The sequence below is a fragment of the Seriola aureovittata genome, chromosome 5 (genome assembly GCF_021018895.1).
Source record: "Seriola aureovittata isolate HTS-2021-v1 ecotype China chromosome 5, ASM2101889v1, whole genome shotgun sequence".
Lineage (NCBI taxonomy): Eukaryota > Metazoa > Chordata > Actinopteri > Carangiformes > Carangidae > Seriola > Seriola aureovittata.
This window is the reverse complement of record NC_079368.1, coordinates 14,630,302-14,648,342: the sequence shown is the minus strand read 5'-3', so window position 1 is coordinate 14,648,342 and position 18,041 is coordinate 14,630,302. Positions and strand designations below refer to the sequence as shown.

The 18,041-nt window shown below is 38.8% G+C and overlaps 1 protein-coding gene across 1 annotated transcript; it reads left to right on the top strand.

Annotated features, from left to right (window-relative positions):
• Nucleotides 1-6,350: 6,350 nt before the first annotated feature.
• Nucleotides 6,351-14,554, top strand: slc6a4b (solute carrier family 6 member 4b). Its single transcript, XM_056375426.1, has 13 exons — nucleotides 6,351-6,621; nucleotides 7,587-7,721; nucleotides 7,941-8,160; nucleotides 8,312-8,450; nucleotides 8,555-8,689; nucleotides 9,717-9,820; nucleotides 10,523-10,650; nucleotides 10,738-10,850; nucleotides 11,256-11,387; nucleotides 11,607-11,706; nucleotides 11,830-11,930; nucleotides 12,799-12,966; nucleotides 13,076-14,554. The coding sequence occupies exons 1-13, from the start codon at nucleotides 6,396-6,398 to the stop codon at nucleotides 13,154-13,156; spliced, it is 1,782 nt and encodes a 593-aa protein (XP_056231401.1). The 5' UTR covers nucleotides 6,351-6,395; the 3' UTR covers nucleotides 13,157-14,554.
• Nucleotides 14,555-18,041: the final 3,487 nt, after the last annotated feature.

Sequence of the window (18,041 nt, the reverse complement as noted above, 5' to 3'; positions counted from 1 at the left end):
ATCAGGACAAATGTTGGGTTAACAAAAAACAAACAAACAAACAAACAAACAAAAAACTGTAAATATAAGTTATTATACTTCCACAAATTACGATATAGTAAACATGGATGCTAACACTACAGCCATCTGGCAGCTTGAGTTCAGTACTTTTGTTACAGAATGATGTTTATAATCTTTTTTATGACCTGCATGATTCTAATAATTCCTCTAATGCACATCAATAAGTTACAAATAGGTGTAACTCATACCGTCCTGAAGATGGCGACTGTGTCATTTTTGATGCCCCAGACACTCCCCCAAAAAAACAGTAAGTCCATAAGGATTATAATTTTTCAGCTTTTATTGAAATATGGCAAAAGTTTGCATACTTACGTGAAGCATATGAGTGCAATCATGTTCAGGAAAAACACCATCTGAGTCAGAATAGTTGGTTGGCTTCAGTACACCAGAGTCTTGGGGCCGCAAGTCCAGTTCTGCCTGGAGGACTGAGCTGTCAGGTAGATCAGGTGGTTAAAGGATGGAGTGATAACACAAGATGACAGACTGAGACGAGCAGGGCCCTGTGAAACCTCCCTCCATACTTTCAGTACCAGAGCAATCCTTGGGCTCCCTCTGTGGAAGAACATGTCAACATATGAGTCCTAAAGCCTGTCCTAATCACGCGTTGAGACCTGTAAGCTTATAATTTTACAGGATAATACCAGACCACACAACACTTAATACACTATTCAGGGGTTCAGTTTGGATTTGGAGATGTCATCATTTCTTAATGTGATATCAAAAAATGAAGCAGCAGTTTATTTATGAGTCCTCTTCCTGCAATGGCTTCATTGGTCCCTTTTTTTACTCTATTTTCCACACAAACATCCTCTTCAACCAAGGATTCCCTCACTGGCATGACTCACACCTTGCAGTGGCTTTAGATAATACGAGGTAATAGCATGCCTTGTTAAATGCCATATCAGGACTTCTGCCTGAGTAAGCAGCACACCAGAGCTCCTCACCAGTTCGCCTTTGCTTAAAAGCAAACCAATATAATTTGTGTGTCTGTGTGTGTGTGTTTGTCTGTTCAGTGCTCACAAGCAACAACATTTACTTACAGCCATGAGACAAATCAATATTCAGCAGAAAAACATGACTGTGAGAAGTGATGTCAGCAGGGGAGTGAAATATCCCAAATCAGGAAAGTCACTCCCTGATCATTCATGAGAATCACACAGTGGTGCATCAGTGATTATGTATTATATCATAGCTAAATACATGTCCTTTTTTATACTGGGAAGAAGACACAATCGACTTAAATCTATCTACATTTTCAAAGGTATTTCAAATGAAACCAGCCACCATGTAAGAAATAACAATGCAGTGTAATATCCATGTCTGTTTGCCTGCCAGCAGAGGCTGTGGGCAGGGCCAACATGCACATGTCCATGTGTGATTAGAGTCGACGTGCTCTAACAGGCACCAGGGCATGTGATAGAGGCTCCTGTCAGTCTGATGTTCTTCTGCCCATGTGTGCCAATGCAGATTGACAGGATTGTATGTTAGAGAAGGCCAGTGCTATATGGTTTGTTGTTATGTTGTTATGCTGTTGGCCCTTCGGGGACCCCGCCGCACCTCAGCTGAGCAATCACAGCCTCTTTCCCCCGGCCGATTGTTTACTCCTCATCAGCTCCAGCAATGAGAAGGCATGTTGAATCTGAAGGAATCAGAAATATGAAAGAAAGAGTATCTAGAGTCCAGACTGCAAGTATTTGGACAGAAGCACATTCTTTGTTCTTCAGACTTAGTTTCAGCACACTCATTTTGAAATCTAATAATGGATACTACATGAAAGTGCCAAGTCTCAGCTTTGAGTAGGTTTACATCAATATATGAAATGTGAGTGAGACATAGCCATTTTAACACATCATGCCCAAATTGCAAAAGTTATTGGACAACTGGCCACTAAATGTTTCTTGGGCAGCTTCGTGTTGTTTCAGTGTTAGTTCCTGCACAACTAAAGCTCACACATGACTCAGAGCTGACTGAGAGTTGAGAGATGTCATTTAGCTTGAGGTGTGGTTGTTTAGAGGTGACCATGCAAGTGAAGACAATAATAATGAGGCTTAAAAATAAAAAAATCAATCAATCAATCAGCAATTGGGTACTTTCTTAAAAAAAAAAGCAGGTGTTTACTGGAAAACTAGAAAATGTCAGACGAGCACTGAGGAGCACACGTCTTGATGAGTAAAAAATCATTTGCATGGTGAAGAAGAACTTCTTTATGACTGCACAGCTCTCCAGAATGATGGCGGACATGTTTCCTTGTCAACGATCAAGAGAAAACTTCACGACCACAATCTCTGAGGATTCACCATAAGATACAAATCCCTGGTAAGCTTCAAAAACAGAGAGGCCAGGCTGCAGTTCACAAAAACCAGTGGAGCTGGAGAGGAAACTGTGGAGAAGAAAAGGAACAGCTCATGACTCAAAGCCTCCACCTCATCTGTCAAACATGGTGGTTCTGTCATGACTTCCGCATGTATGGCTGCCAGTGGAGCTGAAACACTGGCATGTATTGATGATTTCACTGCGGATGGAAGCAGCAGGATGAATGCAGAGGTGTACGAGGAGCATTCTGTCAGATCATTGGACGGCATTTCATCATTCAGCAGAACAGTGATCTTTAACATATGGCCAAAGAAACCAAAGAGCTCTTCAGGCTGAAGAGGAGGAGGATCCTCGATTGGCCCAGTCAGTCACCTGATTTTAAGATTAAAGTCAGAGTGGACCCGCAACAAGCAAGAGCTGAAGGAGGCTCCAGTCGATGTCTGCGGGTCGAAGATCTATCTATCTATCTATCTATCTATCTATCTATCTATCTATCTATCTATCTATCTATCTATCTATCTATCTATCTATCTATCTATCTATCTATCTATCTATCTATCTATCGATCCATGCAAAATAATATGCATTGTATGAAGCAAACAATAACAGAAAATTACTGAAGTACCCGCGTGGATGAATGACAGTGTAAGACCTCCATGAGTAACAATGATCAAACAAACCATCTACATTTCACCATTTCCCAGCTTCAGCTTGACAACAAGTCACGTGACACCACGCCAGACAGTTTGGCAGCCACTCTGGCTTTTAAGTGACAATTTTATGATGGCGCTGGACGTCTCTTGTCCTATCTCTGTGTCATATCCATTTCCCAAAGTAACTTCATTTGATGCACTCTCTCCACTCGCAGACCTGCGTGACTGCTGCTCTCTGAATATCCAGTTAGCAGCCTTCTCAACCTGCTCCATGCTAAAAGCGGTGGATTTGATTACAAAGTCTTTTTATTAGGTTTTCCCAATGAGTGCAGTTAAGCTGCTGTGATTCTGTTCTGCTGTCTTCACCAAACTATATTAACATAGGATCAGGAAGTCAAGATGACTCAAGGTGCTATTTATAACTTTCTGTATCAAACCTCTGGACGTTCAAATGGACTGTCTACTCATTGATTGAACAGGGTCTCGACCTTTTTTTTTTTTCATACCATTTTGACTTTTGCCCCACTTGTTCATTGCCCTTACATTGCTTTATTTATTGTATTTTTATTACTTTTATATCGTGACAAAATTTTATAACTTACTTTTATAATTTACTGTGAAGCACTTAAGACACACAATGCTTTCTCATCTGTAATCTCTGTGTTTATATTATTGGATTGGTATCAGAGCTCAGATTGATTGTTAGATATCTCAGAATATCGAGGGTAAGAAATCTCTTACAGTTTTTCTCACATTGGTACATTTCCCAGATCAGAATTTGAATTTATCAAAACTATTTGTTCATCAGATCTTCTTGTCACTTGTTCACATCATAAAAGCAATTTCTCATTCTTTTGAACTAATTGAAAAATGCTTTGGCGCAGCAACTGTCTGCTGTTTCTTACATTATCAATTGCTTTTGTCACGTTGACCAAAATGTATTATACTGGTTCTCTGTTAAATCCCCCCCCCCCCCTAAAACATCTAGGTATGAGTTCATTGCATGAGCGGTTGAACCAGTTATCATAGTCTGTCAAGCATATTTTCAACACATTTCTGTTAGACCTTTTTATAAATGTGTCCCGAATTGATGAATTGCTCTCAGGTGAATCTTGACTTTCACTAATGAAGAGGAATGTTACACCAACCAATGATGATCAACCAGTTTTCAGTTTCAGCTCACAGGTGCATCTCATGAACCCTCAAGTAAAGTAGCCTCGAGCAAGGCTCCATGGTGGGAGTCAAAACAGAGGAAGAGGGGGATGAGGCCGAGGATGTTACAATGACCGAGGCTGGTCGAAGGGTGCACCTCAATGTTGGGAGAGCAGCCACGTCATCAATCATTCAGATGTTTTGTAAACACAAGAGGTAAGTACACCATACGGTAAAACTGTGTACATACTGTAATGCTTTATATTACAGTAGTCATCTCGCATTTTACAGTGTACAGTAAAGATACTTTAATACAGATATACACACAGAGATACACACAAACACACACACACACACACACACACACACTTAAATATATGTGTGTGTGTAACCTTGTGCATTTTCATTTTCATCAAAACCTTACTCATAGTTTACATCAGAAAATGCTTACTGAGTGTTACACTGATTTATATATTTTACTGTTATATTGACAACATGGCTGTGCATTTTGACTATTGTGTTTGTAAACAATGACACAAGAACTTGTCATTGTGATGGCACTGACATTGACATTGACATTGATATTTACTTTTGAGAGATAAACTAAAGATTTTGAGTAAGTTACAGGCTTTTGCAGGTAAGCCATTGTGTGGTGCTCATATATTCAAAGCCTTATATTATGTTCTGATGGACCATAAATCAATAATTTAGCACATGCTGTGAATGTGTGAATAATGAGCTCCACATGTCATGTAATTGTTAATGAAGGATGATGAACAGCAGACATAAATCTTGATAGCCATAACTGTGACAGCAGTATTTATCTTGTTGGGCAACCTGTTGCTTAAACAGAATTAGATTACATTTTTCATGAGCTCATAATTTTATGATTAGAGGCGGTGTTAGAGTGGTGTAAGAACTCAAACTGATCCTTAAAGATCTCAGAATATGATTTCCTACTGACGGAGGCCAGAAACCTTGTTTAAAAATTACATATTCGTGGCCTCTTATTAAATTCTGTCAGTGTAAGGAAGTGTTTAAATCCTCTGGAACTAAATACAACAAAGCAAAAATAATCCAAGCCTTGCATTCAATCCTACAGAAGTAAAAGTACAGAAGTACTGCCCCTATAATTGATATATTATCACACATTACATCATATATAAGATCTGATACATTATATATTATATCATATCATATCATATATCAGGTGGAGTTAGTTTTAAATATATTTACACAATTAGCTAGTTTAGGCCGGTGGTTCCCAACCCAGAGGTGGAGGCCCCGCTGGAGTGTCACAACGTAAATCTGAAGGGTCATGAAATGATTAATGGGGTAGAAAAAAAAAGTTCTGCCAAACAAATCTGTATTTATTTTTGGACATTCGCTAATCTTTGCTTTTTTGAAATATTGAAGCATTTTCCCTTCTTTGTTATTTAAATTTACTGCTAACAATTCAAGGGCCCCACTAGATACTAGTTTTGGTTTTAAAAGCCAAAAAGGTTGGAATCCACTGGTTTAATATAAAACTATCGGCTTTTCCTTGATCTGAAAACTAACTAGTCACTATATCTGTGAAAAAAACACAACATGTCCCTTTATGATATAACAGGGCACATTGTAAAGCAGCATATAATGGCAATTCTCAAGTAAAGTAAATACTTCAAAGCTGTGCTTTACTTAATACCTCTGAATCATGGAAAGTCAAAATGGGTGATCTGGGTAGGCCGCATACTGTGATCATGTAAATGTGACTTCTAGCAATAAAGCTGATTACAGCAAAAATAAAGCATGTGGTCTGCATCTCACGTTATTATTACAGCAGAGATAAATCCTTACAGACACTAACAGCAACCTGCTGCTTATATTTTAACGGATGAAGTGAGTCCCAGCTGCTGCTTAACTCGCTGGTCTTCAAGTGAAAAATTCAATTAGTTCATGCTGCAAAAACTACAAAGGTGTTACAAAGAGATCCATAGTATTGATCAGTAATAACACAATCGATATTGCTTCAAATTGAACTCTTTAGTTGAAAGTGTTAGAAGCTGCAGTTAGTAAAAACCAAACAACCTCTCTAAGTGTGTCTCCACTAACAGGTGGTGTCCCCAAGTGTCTGCTGCAGCTCCACCAACTCCTCCCACTCGGCCCTGTCATCGTTATAGGAGAAGCAGCCTCCTCTCCGTGGAGCTGGTCCTCTGACTGACTTTTCACAGTCCGATGCCCCGACAGGACTCAGCGGTCATGGCCGGCAGTCTGACCCACCAAGGCTCCCCGAACCCCGGCTACAGCTCCAACAACGCTGTCCCCGTGCCGGTCATCACACAGACGGACTCCAGGGACAAATGGAGCAAAAAGATGGATTTTCTCTTGTCTGTCATTGGGTTTGCGGTGGACTTGGGAAATGTTTGGAGGTTTCCGTACATATGTTATCAAAACGGTGGAGGTAAGTGTCTTAGAGTTTTTAATCTGGCCTTTCAGATCAATTTTACAAGTTAGGATTTGTGTAACTTCATGTGTGGATCCACCTTGCAAATATTGTAGTTTATTTTGACAGTTTTTAACTCGATTAAATCTCAGATTTTCTGCTCAAAATGGCTTTAAATGATTCAGAAAAACAGACTGACGCATTTGTCAGCAGAACCTGTCCATGGTGCTGAAGTGCGCATCTGTAGCCTTCAAAGTTCAAAAGTTTTTACACTTTTCCTTTGACACAGCCTCTATCTATTTTTCTTTGGTCACTTTTTATCAATGATTTTATTCAGTAGAAACCTTGACAAATTCATATGAGGACAGGCATTTTATGGCAGAAAATATATATATTTACATTGAATATCTATACTTAAAAAAAGATATTCTGCACAGATTGGTCATTATTGGAAGTCATTATGCATTGTGTTGGGGATAGGTTGTACTTTACTCAGTACTTTTACATCAGCAACTGAAGGTCGTTAGATTGCAGCAGCCAATCGGGTTGTGAGGCAGAGCAATTCAAAGTGCTGCACATAAATTAAGGCAAGATTAAAAAGAAACTAAGGGCATTTAATCATCACTTCATGTAGGAATATACAGTAATTGTTTTATTTTTTACAGGAATCAATGATATGTTCTTGTCCATGGTTTGTTGAAATAAAGATTTATATTCTTGTAAATCCCCTCTTTGAGATGAAATATTATATAAACCACAGTTTATACAGTAACTTTATTAACAAATGTAAAAATGAGGCCAGTGAGAGTCTCATTTCATCATTTTCATACAATTTTCTTATTTAAATTCAGATTCAAGCACCATTAAGTCCTAATTCTTGAGTTTCTGAATGTCCTCAGTTTGTCATTGCATTTGTGACAGTACTAAGTCATGATGACCTTCATGAAAAAAACCCCTATGTAACCTCATGCATCTCTGTGCAGGTGCTTTCCTTATTCCCTACATTTTGATGGCCATCTTTGGCGGTGTGCCGCTCTTTTACATGGAGCTGGCACTGGGACAGTTCCACAGAACCGGTGCCATATCTATATGGAAACACATCTGTCCCATTTTCAAAGGTAAGGCCTCGCACTCCGCTGCTCCACAGCAGATATCCATATCCAGAAACCCAGTTACCTTGGCAAATCTGTGACTTAAAATCAACTCTTTACAGTGATATGTTTATAACTTCTGTCCCGTTCTTGTCCAGAAGTAATGTGATCAGTGTAAATGTATGTTCGAGCCGGTGAGTCCTTACAGTGACATTTCACAGGTGACTTCTCTCTGTTCTGTTGCAGGTATAGGATATGCCATTTGTATCATCGCTCTGTATGTGTCCTTCTACTACAACACCATCATCGCCTGGGCCCTCTTCTACTTCTACTCCTCTTTCACCAGCATCCTGCCTTGGACAAACTGTGAAAATGTGTGGAATACCCCCGACTGCACTAATTATTTTGACGCAAACAACGTCACCTGGACGAATTCCTCCAGGTCTCCGGCAGAGGAATTTTACACGTAAGTGCATGTAAGTGTGAGTAACAGAAACCACATATGTAAATAGCTTTAAAGTGATACTCCACACATATATTTCCAGCTGGTGAATTTGTACAGCACATGTTGTTTTCTCTGCTGAAGACCTGATGATTTATGTGTTTTATCCCAACAGGAGGAATGTTCTTGAGATCCACAAGTCATCAGGGCTGAGAAACGTCGGGGGTGTTCGCTGGCAGTTGATGCTCTGCCTTTTTCTCATCTTCACTATAGTATACTTCAGTCTGTGGAAGGGAGTGAAGACATCAGGGAAGGTAACAAATTGCAGTTGCTTTACGACCGTAATAATAAAGAAGATTATTCTTGCTTTAACCATGTCTATGAGCTCTTCCTGATTAACCTCTTTCTTCCACACCAGGTAGTGTGGGTCACCGCCACCTTACCCTACATTGTGCTTTTCATCCTCCTAATTCGAGGCGCCACCCTGCCAGGAGCCTGGAGAGGTGTGGTATTTTACCTAAAACCGCAGTGGGAGAAGCTGCTGGAGACCAGTGTGAGTTGTGCAAAGTCGGTCCGACAGGAAATGACCAGATTTGCTTATTTCTAACAAGAAAAACATGATCATGACCCAAATGTTTGGTCCCTTGAGAATCGTATTTCATACTCATTTTTAAAAGCAACTGTGTAGTAACAGAATCGTTTTTCAGTTGGTGAAAAGTTCTCTAACATGTAGATCGAATGAAGAAAAGGGAAAACGGAAAGAAGAGTACAAATTGATGGTTGATACAAAATGAAATCCAATAAGTTGATCTATTTCAGTGTGTATGATTTGCCGAAAGGAAGAAATCTGGGCACGACCAGAGGCTGTTACTAAAACGGCAATAAGTTTCTCTCCACTGTCCCACCAGCATTTAGGAGTCCTGATGAGTATAAACCTGCTGGTCCGGTGTAATGAAATAGCACATTTGGATCAGAGTCAGTAGTTTAATATAAACCTTCATTCACTTCTACCCATTACTCCCCTCATAAACTGCCCATGGTTTTTTTTTTTTTTTTTTTTAGATTTGCGAAACATCCTCTCCTTCCTCTCCAGCTCGCTGTGGTTGTTTGCTAAACATGTGTGAGTGCTTTGGTTGGAAGGGAATATGGATGAGATGAAATGAGATGCATAAATAAGCCACAGAGCAGGATAATAAGATGCATAATTGGTTTAGATTTTCTGCCCATTAACAAAGGCCTCCCTTTCTGTCTCACTCACCAATATCCAATGCTGTCCTCGTCTTTTTAATGCCGAATGCGTGCTGCTCTTCAGATCTCCCTGCGTACAGCTGGGCATCAGCTAGATTTCTATACGGCTGACACAACACCTCTCTGCTTGGTGAATTATACTGATGGTTCAGAGCACTGAGAAGGAAAATAAGGAAAATGATCATTTGTTGGTGTTAAATCACAGAAACGAGAGGCAGAAATGGTCTAATCTGTGTACTAAATGCTGTATTTTTGCGCTGTTTCAAATCAATGACAATCTAAGTTGTACAGTTCCAGGTAGTGTAATGACTCTATGTTTTTGTCTTGTCTAGGTGTGGGTGGATGCTGCAGCTCAGATTTTCTTCTCTCTGGGGCCGGGGTTCGGGGTCCTCCTGGCTCTCTCCAGCTACAACCCTTTTACAAATAACTGCTATCGGTAAGAGCTGTTCCTCCTGTCCATGGATCTATGACACACAAAGTCATGGAAATGAATGGTAGTAGCTCCATAAGTAGAGGCCGGTGATGATGATTTCTTCTTTCTTACATTAGAAAAGTAAAACATTTCAACTGCAACATACCTGACAAACGATTTTATTTCTCAATGTTGAGTTTTTTGGGAGCAACAGTTCACAGTTACAGTTGTTTAGAGTCAGCACTGGCAGGAGATACTGAAGATGTGTGTGAGTCTTTCACACAGATGTTTATTTATTCACAAATTGTTATAAAGCCATTAATATAATGACTAATTCTGTGGAGCCTTCCTGGAGATAGACACTTGGTAATTAGTCCAAGACTGTTCACCTCTAATAGATGTTTGGTGAGATCATTTTATATCTCTAATAAACAAACATCATAGATCCTTCAGTTGAGCATCTCTCATTAGTATTGTTGCAGGATGTCTGTGGTTGCTAGCCAGGACTATCTTCACATCTCAGAAACATAACAAAGCTGAAGAGAGTGTATAAAGGAACCCATTAAACAAAGGTCAAAGAAGGTCAGCCAAGTGCTGAATGGCTTTCAACACAGAAAACAATACACTGGAATACGACGGTATCTCTGTCAGAAATGAAACATTTTATTAGTACAAGCCATATTGTGCTGCATGTCCCTGAACAGGGTTTAATTTCTTCCTCAACAGTGACGCCATTGTGACAAGTTTGGTGAATTGTCTGACCAGCTTTGTGTCGGGTTTCGTCATCTTCACGGTGCTGGGCTACATGGCAGAGATGAGGCAGGTGGAGGTTGAGGATGTAGCCAGGGATAAAGGTCTGTGAATGAAATCTATAAAATCATGAAAAGGAAAAACTGAATTATAAAATTGAATACTCACCCTGATCTCTTCATGGTTTCCAGGGCCAAGTTTACTCTTCATCACGTACCCAGAGGCCATTGCAAACATGCCGGGCTCGATCTTTTTTGCAATCATCTTTTTCGTGATGATGATCACGCTGGGGCTGGATAGCACTGTACGAACCCTGAAATCTGGATGCTTTGTGAACATGATGGCTTTCACGTTATGTATAAAGGAAAACTATGCAACAACATATTTTATTTTATTAGATACCATTAATTTTGGTGCTTTAATTGTCAGTTTTCATAAGTTGCATATCAAATTATGCTTCATAGTATTACTGTAAATGTTTGTTATCACTACATGTGATGCTCTTCAACAATACAAGAAGTCTTTTATTCATCTACAAAATAATTTTATTCTCATATCTTCAATTAGTTAAAAAATGCAAATATGTAGAGCTACTTTTTACTGAACATAAAGTCTCCAAATCAATTTGATGGCAGCTTTAAATATGTATATGCTGTGATACACATGCAGTATAAGTCAACCTGTGGTAATAACTGTGTGTGTGTTTCAGTTTGGTGGGCTGGAGGCGATCATCACTGCTGTGTTGGATGAATACCCAGATCATTTCTCTCACAGACGTGAACTTTTTGTTCTGTGCTTGGTAGTTGTCTGCTTTTTGGGCTCTCTAAGCACCCTTACAAATGTAAGTTTGTTTTTTTCCCCCATAATTTAAATTACTGAACCAAAGAGAACAAAATTCAACCCCTCACTACTTGAAATGCTTATCATCAAGCACATTTACCCAAAGGTTTTTAGGTAGTTCTGGATACAGTTACAGTAAATTAAAACTCTGTCTGTTGCTCAAATGGAGGAAAATGAGTGATTGATCATGTTATTAGTCAATGTGAAATGTTATTGACAGGGTGGTGCCTATGTGGTGAAGCTGCTGGAGGAATTTGGAGTTGGATGCTCCATTATTGCTGTGGGTTTCCTTGAGGCCATTGCAGTTTCTTGGTTCTATGGTAAACAACAGATTATTATTGATTTAGTCTTTTATCCGTAACGTAAATTGATTATCTTGTCTGCATGTGACCAAAAAAAATACTGTTAGTGACTCTGTCTCGTGTTACTTTTGCTTCTTTCAGGCATCAAAAGATTTAGCAGCGACGTTCAGTCCATGTTGGGAAAAGCTCCAGGTTTGTTCTGGAAGGTGTGCTGGGTCGCCATCAGTCCAGCATTTCTGGCGGTAAGAGATGAAATATTCTGACCTACATTTACAGTAAATACACATCTTACATCTGAATGTCTACTATTCTGTGGTTTTCTTACGTTACACAAAAACCATACGATTTGTTTCAGTTTCACACACTGGGAGGATTTACCTCCGACAAGGAAGTTATGTTTTCACTCGTGTCTGTTTGTTTGTTTGTTTGTTTGTCTGCAGGATTAGGCAAAAAGTACTAAAATTTGGTGGAGGGATGGGGCATGGGCCAAGGAAGAATGCATTAAATGTGGGTGCAGATCTGGTTAAAAGGGGCAGATCCATCCACCACTTTCCTTAACATTGCATGTTAGGGTAGGGTAGATAGGGCTTTTTTCTTGGCCTGGGTGGAGCCCTCTACTGAGTGTCGCTCTGGTTTAACATTTAGTCATTTCAATCAAATAATTGTTGTCCATTTAAATCATACAGAGATCAATGGGCTGTAGTAGACCAAGATATGAGGGAAAGCTCAGGGTAAGATCAAAAGACATCTGGACCAGTGGCCTTTGAAGGTTGTGGAGACCTAACAGCTGACTCCCTATGTGTAGATTAAACCCTCCTCTACATTAAACTTTTTCTACAGCATGTATATTGCGAAACACTTGGGCAAATGTCAATTTCCCTCCTCTACATGCAGTCTAATATCCTTGGCTCTTATTTGCATCCATCTCTCTGGCTGTGTTCCTGTTGACATTTTGCATTATTACACCACTGTGACTTCCTTTATATATTTCTTTTATAATGTATGGAAGTGTGACAGATATATTACCCATCCCCATTATTATTTCTGATGCCAGAATATAAAAGCTACATTAACACATATGGAAATGTTATGTATCCCCACTCCTCTCAGTATATCATCGTGAGCTCCCTGCTGAAAGCGCCACCCCTCACGCTGTTTGATTATAAGTACCCAGACTGGAGCATCACAGTGGGATATATCATTGGCTTCTCATCCTTCATGTGGATCCCCATCTACATGGTCTACAAGCTGGTGTGGACCCCTGGATCTCTCAAACAGGTGAGCGGATGAGGAGAGGAAGGAGATAGGAAACAGTGTGCTTTATTACACATTTTCTTCCAACCTCTTAACCTCTGCGTCTCCTCCATGACTGTCTTGTTCTCTGCAGAGGTTGGCAGTGTGTCTGAGACCAGAGAGGACCATACCAGACATCCACGCTGACACGCTCAACATGGCCTCTGTGCCATAGAGAGAATAACACACCAGTAGATTGCCATTCAAACCACTGTTTTACATGATCTGACATTGTGACTGTTCCCTGCTCATGATGTGGATCATGCCAACTTTCACAGCACATGCACACTCTACTAAATAGTAAATGCTGCTAAATTTGTAATTCTACGAGGAACTGAGATAGCAATACTCATATCTCAGCTGTATGGTATGTATGATTCAGATTTACCTGCAGTACTTCACCAGGACAGTTTATAGCTTTCACATGTTGCCATTTGTGTTTGTAGGAGTCAGTAGTAAACTCAATGGACGGTCTCCTCCCTTAATCAGCTGTATTTATCTCACAAGAACATGATGCCAAGGAAAATCTAAACATGTATTTCTATATGTAACACTCAGCACATCATTTCCATTGCATGGGGCCTTTTTCTATTAAGTTCTATATTTTCTGTACGTTGTGAAAGATTAATGAAATCAGCTCTGCATGCTCGGCAAAACACCGCTGTTTCACTTGAAGCAACAGTGTGGTTGACACAGGTTTTTACAACTAATCATTGGAGTAGCGTTTCGCATTCAATTACATGTAATAAAAAAAAAAAAAACTTTGTTCAGTTGGTCGTTTATCCATTCAGTCACCAACATACTGTGGAGCATGTCTGCTTAAGTTTTTCATGTCAAATTTGTCAGCACCTCTCAGCCGACGAGGAGAGAGATTAAATGGGACCAAACCTAAATCACATTAAATTACAGCCCATACTTTATTTTCTTTTTCAATGCTGTATTTTATATTTATACAGTAGATCTGTAATACAGTGCTTGTATAGGATTTCATGCCAGCTGCTGGAATATCTGCTAAAAAATGTTGTTTTTCCCTACAAGTGTTTGAAACGGAGGTGAGTGAGGCACTCAGACAAAGACCACGTTAAAATAATAATCTTCCAATTATAATTAGAGAGTATACTTCACATAGAAAGTAGGAGCTTTGATATATTAAGAAGCTATTTTAACTATGTGCAACTGTTTGTGTATTACTGTAGTTTTTCAAATTCAAAATGAACTTTTTGGTCTTCATCTGATGGCTTCATTTAACTCCAGATAGACTGTTTTGCCTTAATTTGCCTAATTATTACACTGTATGTACAAAATTGTAAAGGTTGTATTGCTATTTATTGATATTGTGCCTCTCCAGACAATGTTTTCACTCTTTAATTGAAGACTGTTCAAATGTTCTTGCAGATATACAGTATAAAATGTCTTAGTCACATGTGTTAATTTATCTAAAAAGCGCTTTATACTTTGTTTATATTCTGAGAATAATGTGGTGTGCAAGGTGATGATTGTTGTTTGATTTCAGTCCTCTTCAACATGGTTTCTGTAGTAAGATGTGTATAAATTAATAACAGTATAAATTACATATTTCATCTTTCTGCTTATTTTCATTCCTGGGGGTTAAGCTTGAATAAAAACAAACACATACAGTATTTTAAGCAGCTGAATTCCACTATCTATATTAAAACAGACACTGTATTTTTTTCTGAATTGTAAATGTGCAGGAGACCGCATACGAGATCTGTTCTTGTAAATCTCCATATGGTGATGGTCATGTCTTTGTAAAGGCTGTTGCTGCTCACCTCCATTAGATTTTTTAATTAACAGGCTAATTTGCAATATCCAGAATCCATCAACATACAGGGGAATAGAGCAGCCTTTACCTTCAAATGCTCACGGCGCCCTTCAGATCTTTACTTATTCAACTGTTTTTCATTCCTGGTTAAGGCCCAACCATTTCAAGGATGGCAGGTATGAACGTGTACGCGGGTAGAAGGTTGTTGGGAACATATGATTCCTTACTGAGCTGCTGGTTGATAGACGTGCAGATCAAAGCCCTTTTGTGTCAGTGACTGCTATTGAAGTAGAGAACAGGCAAGCACAGGAAACACATAAAAGAGACACTGCTAAATAGATGGTTTCTCCTCTACCTGGCATGAACAGCTTGACAAACAGTATATTAAGGGGAAAATTACTAAATACATATACTGTGTATATCATGACTCCATCTGGTGCATGCATACTTTTTATACCATGGTATATCTCCTTTTAGAGTGTAGTAGAGCAGTCTGAGTTATGTCATACATCAGTGAGCAGGACTGATTCATGGCTATACTGGATCTTTATACAATCTTTGTCTCTTTGTTGTGATTTGTCAGGAATTTGCGCGAATTTGCTGGATCAACCGAAACACTCACGGAAAGAGTTTTTTAAATGTCATTTGGTTTTCCAGAAAAAATATATTGTGATGGGAAATTTAATCCAACCTCTTGTACAAGTGGGAGTGTTTGAGGCCCGACAAATGTGCATGAACAGAGGAGGGAAACAAAATCTCCTGAGAGGACTCGCCACGCAGAAAGGTGGAGGCTACACATTCTTTGAAATTAGCCCTGTTTCTCATCGGCCAATCAAAAGGACCTATGAGTCTACAGTTATTATGAGTATACAGTATACAGTACGACTATGCAGTGAGTACTGGACAAATCCACACTATGTGATCTGATAATTGCACCAGATCAAAAAATTATAGGATTACTAGAAAAAACAAAAAACTCAGTATACTGAGATATATTACTATAAGTGAAATCTTGACCTGATGGCACTATAAAAAGTCAGGGAATACCAAAGTCATTAGGATTCATTTTGTGAGAGCCATGAATGTTTATGCAAAATTACATAGTTGTTTTCAGTCTGGACTAAAGTGGAGGAATGACAGACCGACATTAGCATCCCTGGAGTCATGCTGCGGCTAAAAAGGACATTTAAGCCAAACCTAACAGCAATATTTGACTTTGGAACGATATTTGGTCTAATACACTTCAACATGACTCCAGAGGCCACTAACGGTGTCACCTGACTTTGTCAGTTGAATCAGGCTACACCTACTGGAGTCTAAAGACCAGTTATGTTCTTTACAGTCAAATAAAACAGTGATGAGACTCGGAAGTTGAATTGTTAGACAGCTTCAGCTGACTGAATACTCCAGTTACTGTTGTTTTCATAAACACCTCGGAGTTCAATGTGCTGTACTGCACATAAATGAAACAATAGACAAGTATTTGTGTGACATGATGTCATAACATAACACATCAACAAGTAGTTATGTAACATTTCCTCTTGTCTGCTGTCATAACAATGTTCAAATCCATTGATGAAAAGGAACAGATAAAAAACATGACAGTCACAGAATCATGCCGACAATAAGTTTATAACTAAAAAAAGTGAATTTCTTATTAAGCTTATTAAGTCTGTCAAGTGTCCTTTCAAGTCATAACACACAAATCTGTTCAGTTCAGTTTAAATGCCTTCAGATATCCTATTAAAAAAGGACCTTGGAGTTCATGCGATAATGAAATGTTTTCTTGTTGTGATGAATTTATCCAGGAAGTCTCCAGGTTTAATTTCAGGCCACCGTGAGTGACATTTCCTAATGCTCATTAAGCTTCTCTGGCATATAATTAAGAGCTATAAGTGTTTGTAATGCTGTGCACTTAAGTTCTATAGAGGATGAAGGTAAAGGCCATATACATCAGTCATGCAGAGTGATTATATAAGGATATAACCCCAAGGAGGGTGACCTTTATATCTATTCTTCATTGCTCTTTGGCATTTCAGAAATGGGAAATGTGATGGAGGCCTCACACTTGTTTGATGGTTACCAGTAAGAGGAGAGATTTTATACACTTTGTATTTCCACAGTCAACCTACCAGGAAACACCTGAAGCTTCCAGGACCCTGATGCTGTCACCAGCTGCAGAAAGGTCCATGCAGTTATGTATAGATCAGCCAGCTAGAGCTGAGACCACTGATTAATCTATTAGTCTATCGACAGAAAATTAATCAGCTATGATTAACTGTGTTAATCTTTGTGTCATCTCTCCATAGTAGAGTGAGTATCTTTGGGTTTTTCACTGTTGGTCAGACAAAACAAACGATTCTGTAGATGTGACTTTGAGAAATTCTGATGGGAATTATTCTGTATTTTCTGAAATTTTATAGACTAAATGATTAATCAGTCAATCAAGATCATAATTGGCACAGTACTCAATAATGAAAACAATCGCAGCCCCACAACCAGTAATTCACAGAGGACACACTGACTGGCATGACCACATTAGAGCTGCAATGAATCATTATTTTCGCTATCATTTTTTTTCTTAAATTCTTTCCTGAGTAATTTATTAATTGCTTGTTCAATTTTTTTTAAATGCCATTATTACAGTTCGTGCAGAAATCCAATTTACTATTGTGGACTAAGAAAACTTACATTTGAGATGTTAGGACCACTTTTGCTTAAATAAAATATGTAACATTTTATTTTACATGTCTCTAATTTCATAATAATTTCCCAGAAAGTTTCCTGGAAATAACGACATAATTTGATTTGATGCTACTACTTAATGTAGGATTAACAGAGTTAAGTTGGTAGGCCTACACACAACCATGTGCTACAAGATGCAACAACAACAAGACAATTCAAAATTAATGAAGAATAAAATTTACTATAATATATAATAAAACAAATACTTACTTGTATTTATTTCAAGAAAAAAAAACTTATGGATGAATAATGTAAAAGAAAAAATTGACCTGTAAAATAAAGTGTTTCCAAATGACTTAAGTGATTTATCTTTTATTAGAACAGTTGCCAGTTAACTTCCTGTCAGTTGACAAATTGATTCATCGACTTCCTGATCGTTTCAATTGTAAGAGTCAGTACAATAATCAAACGGCCTTAGGACCCAGATCCTACAGCGGAAGAAGAAACGCTTCACTCTCATCATCATCCTCCTCCTCCAGCCTCCACCACTATGATGCTGCATCTCATCCCGCACGCTCTAATTATGTGTTTT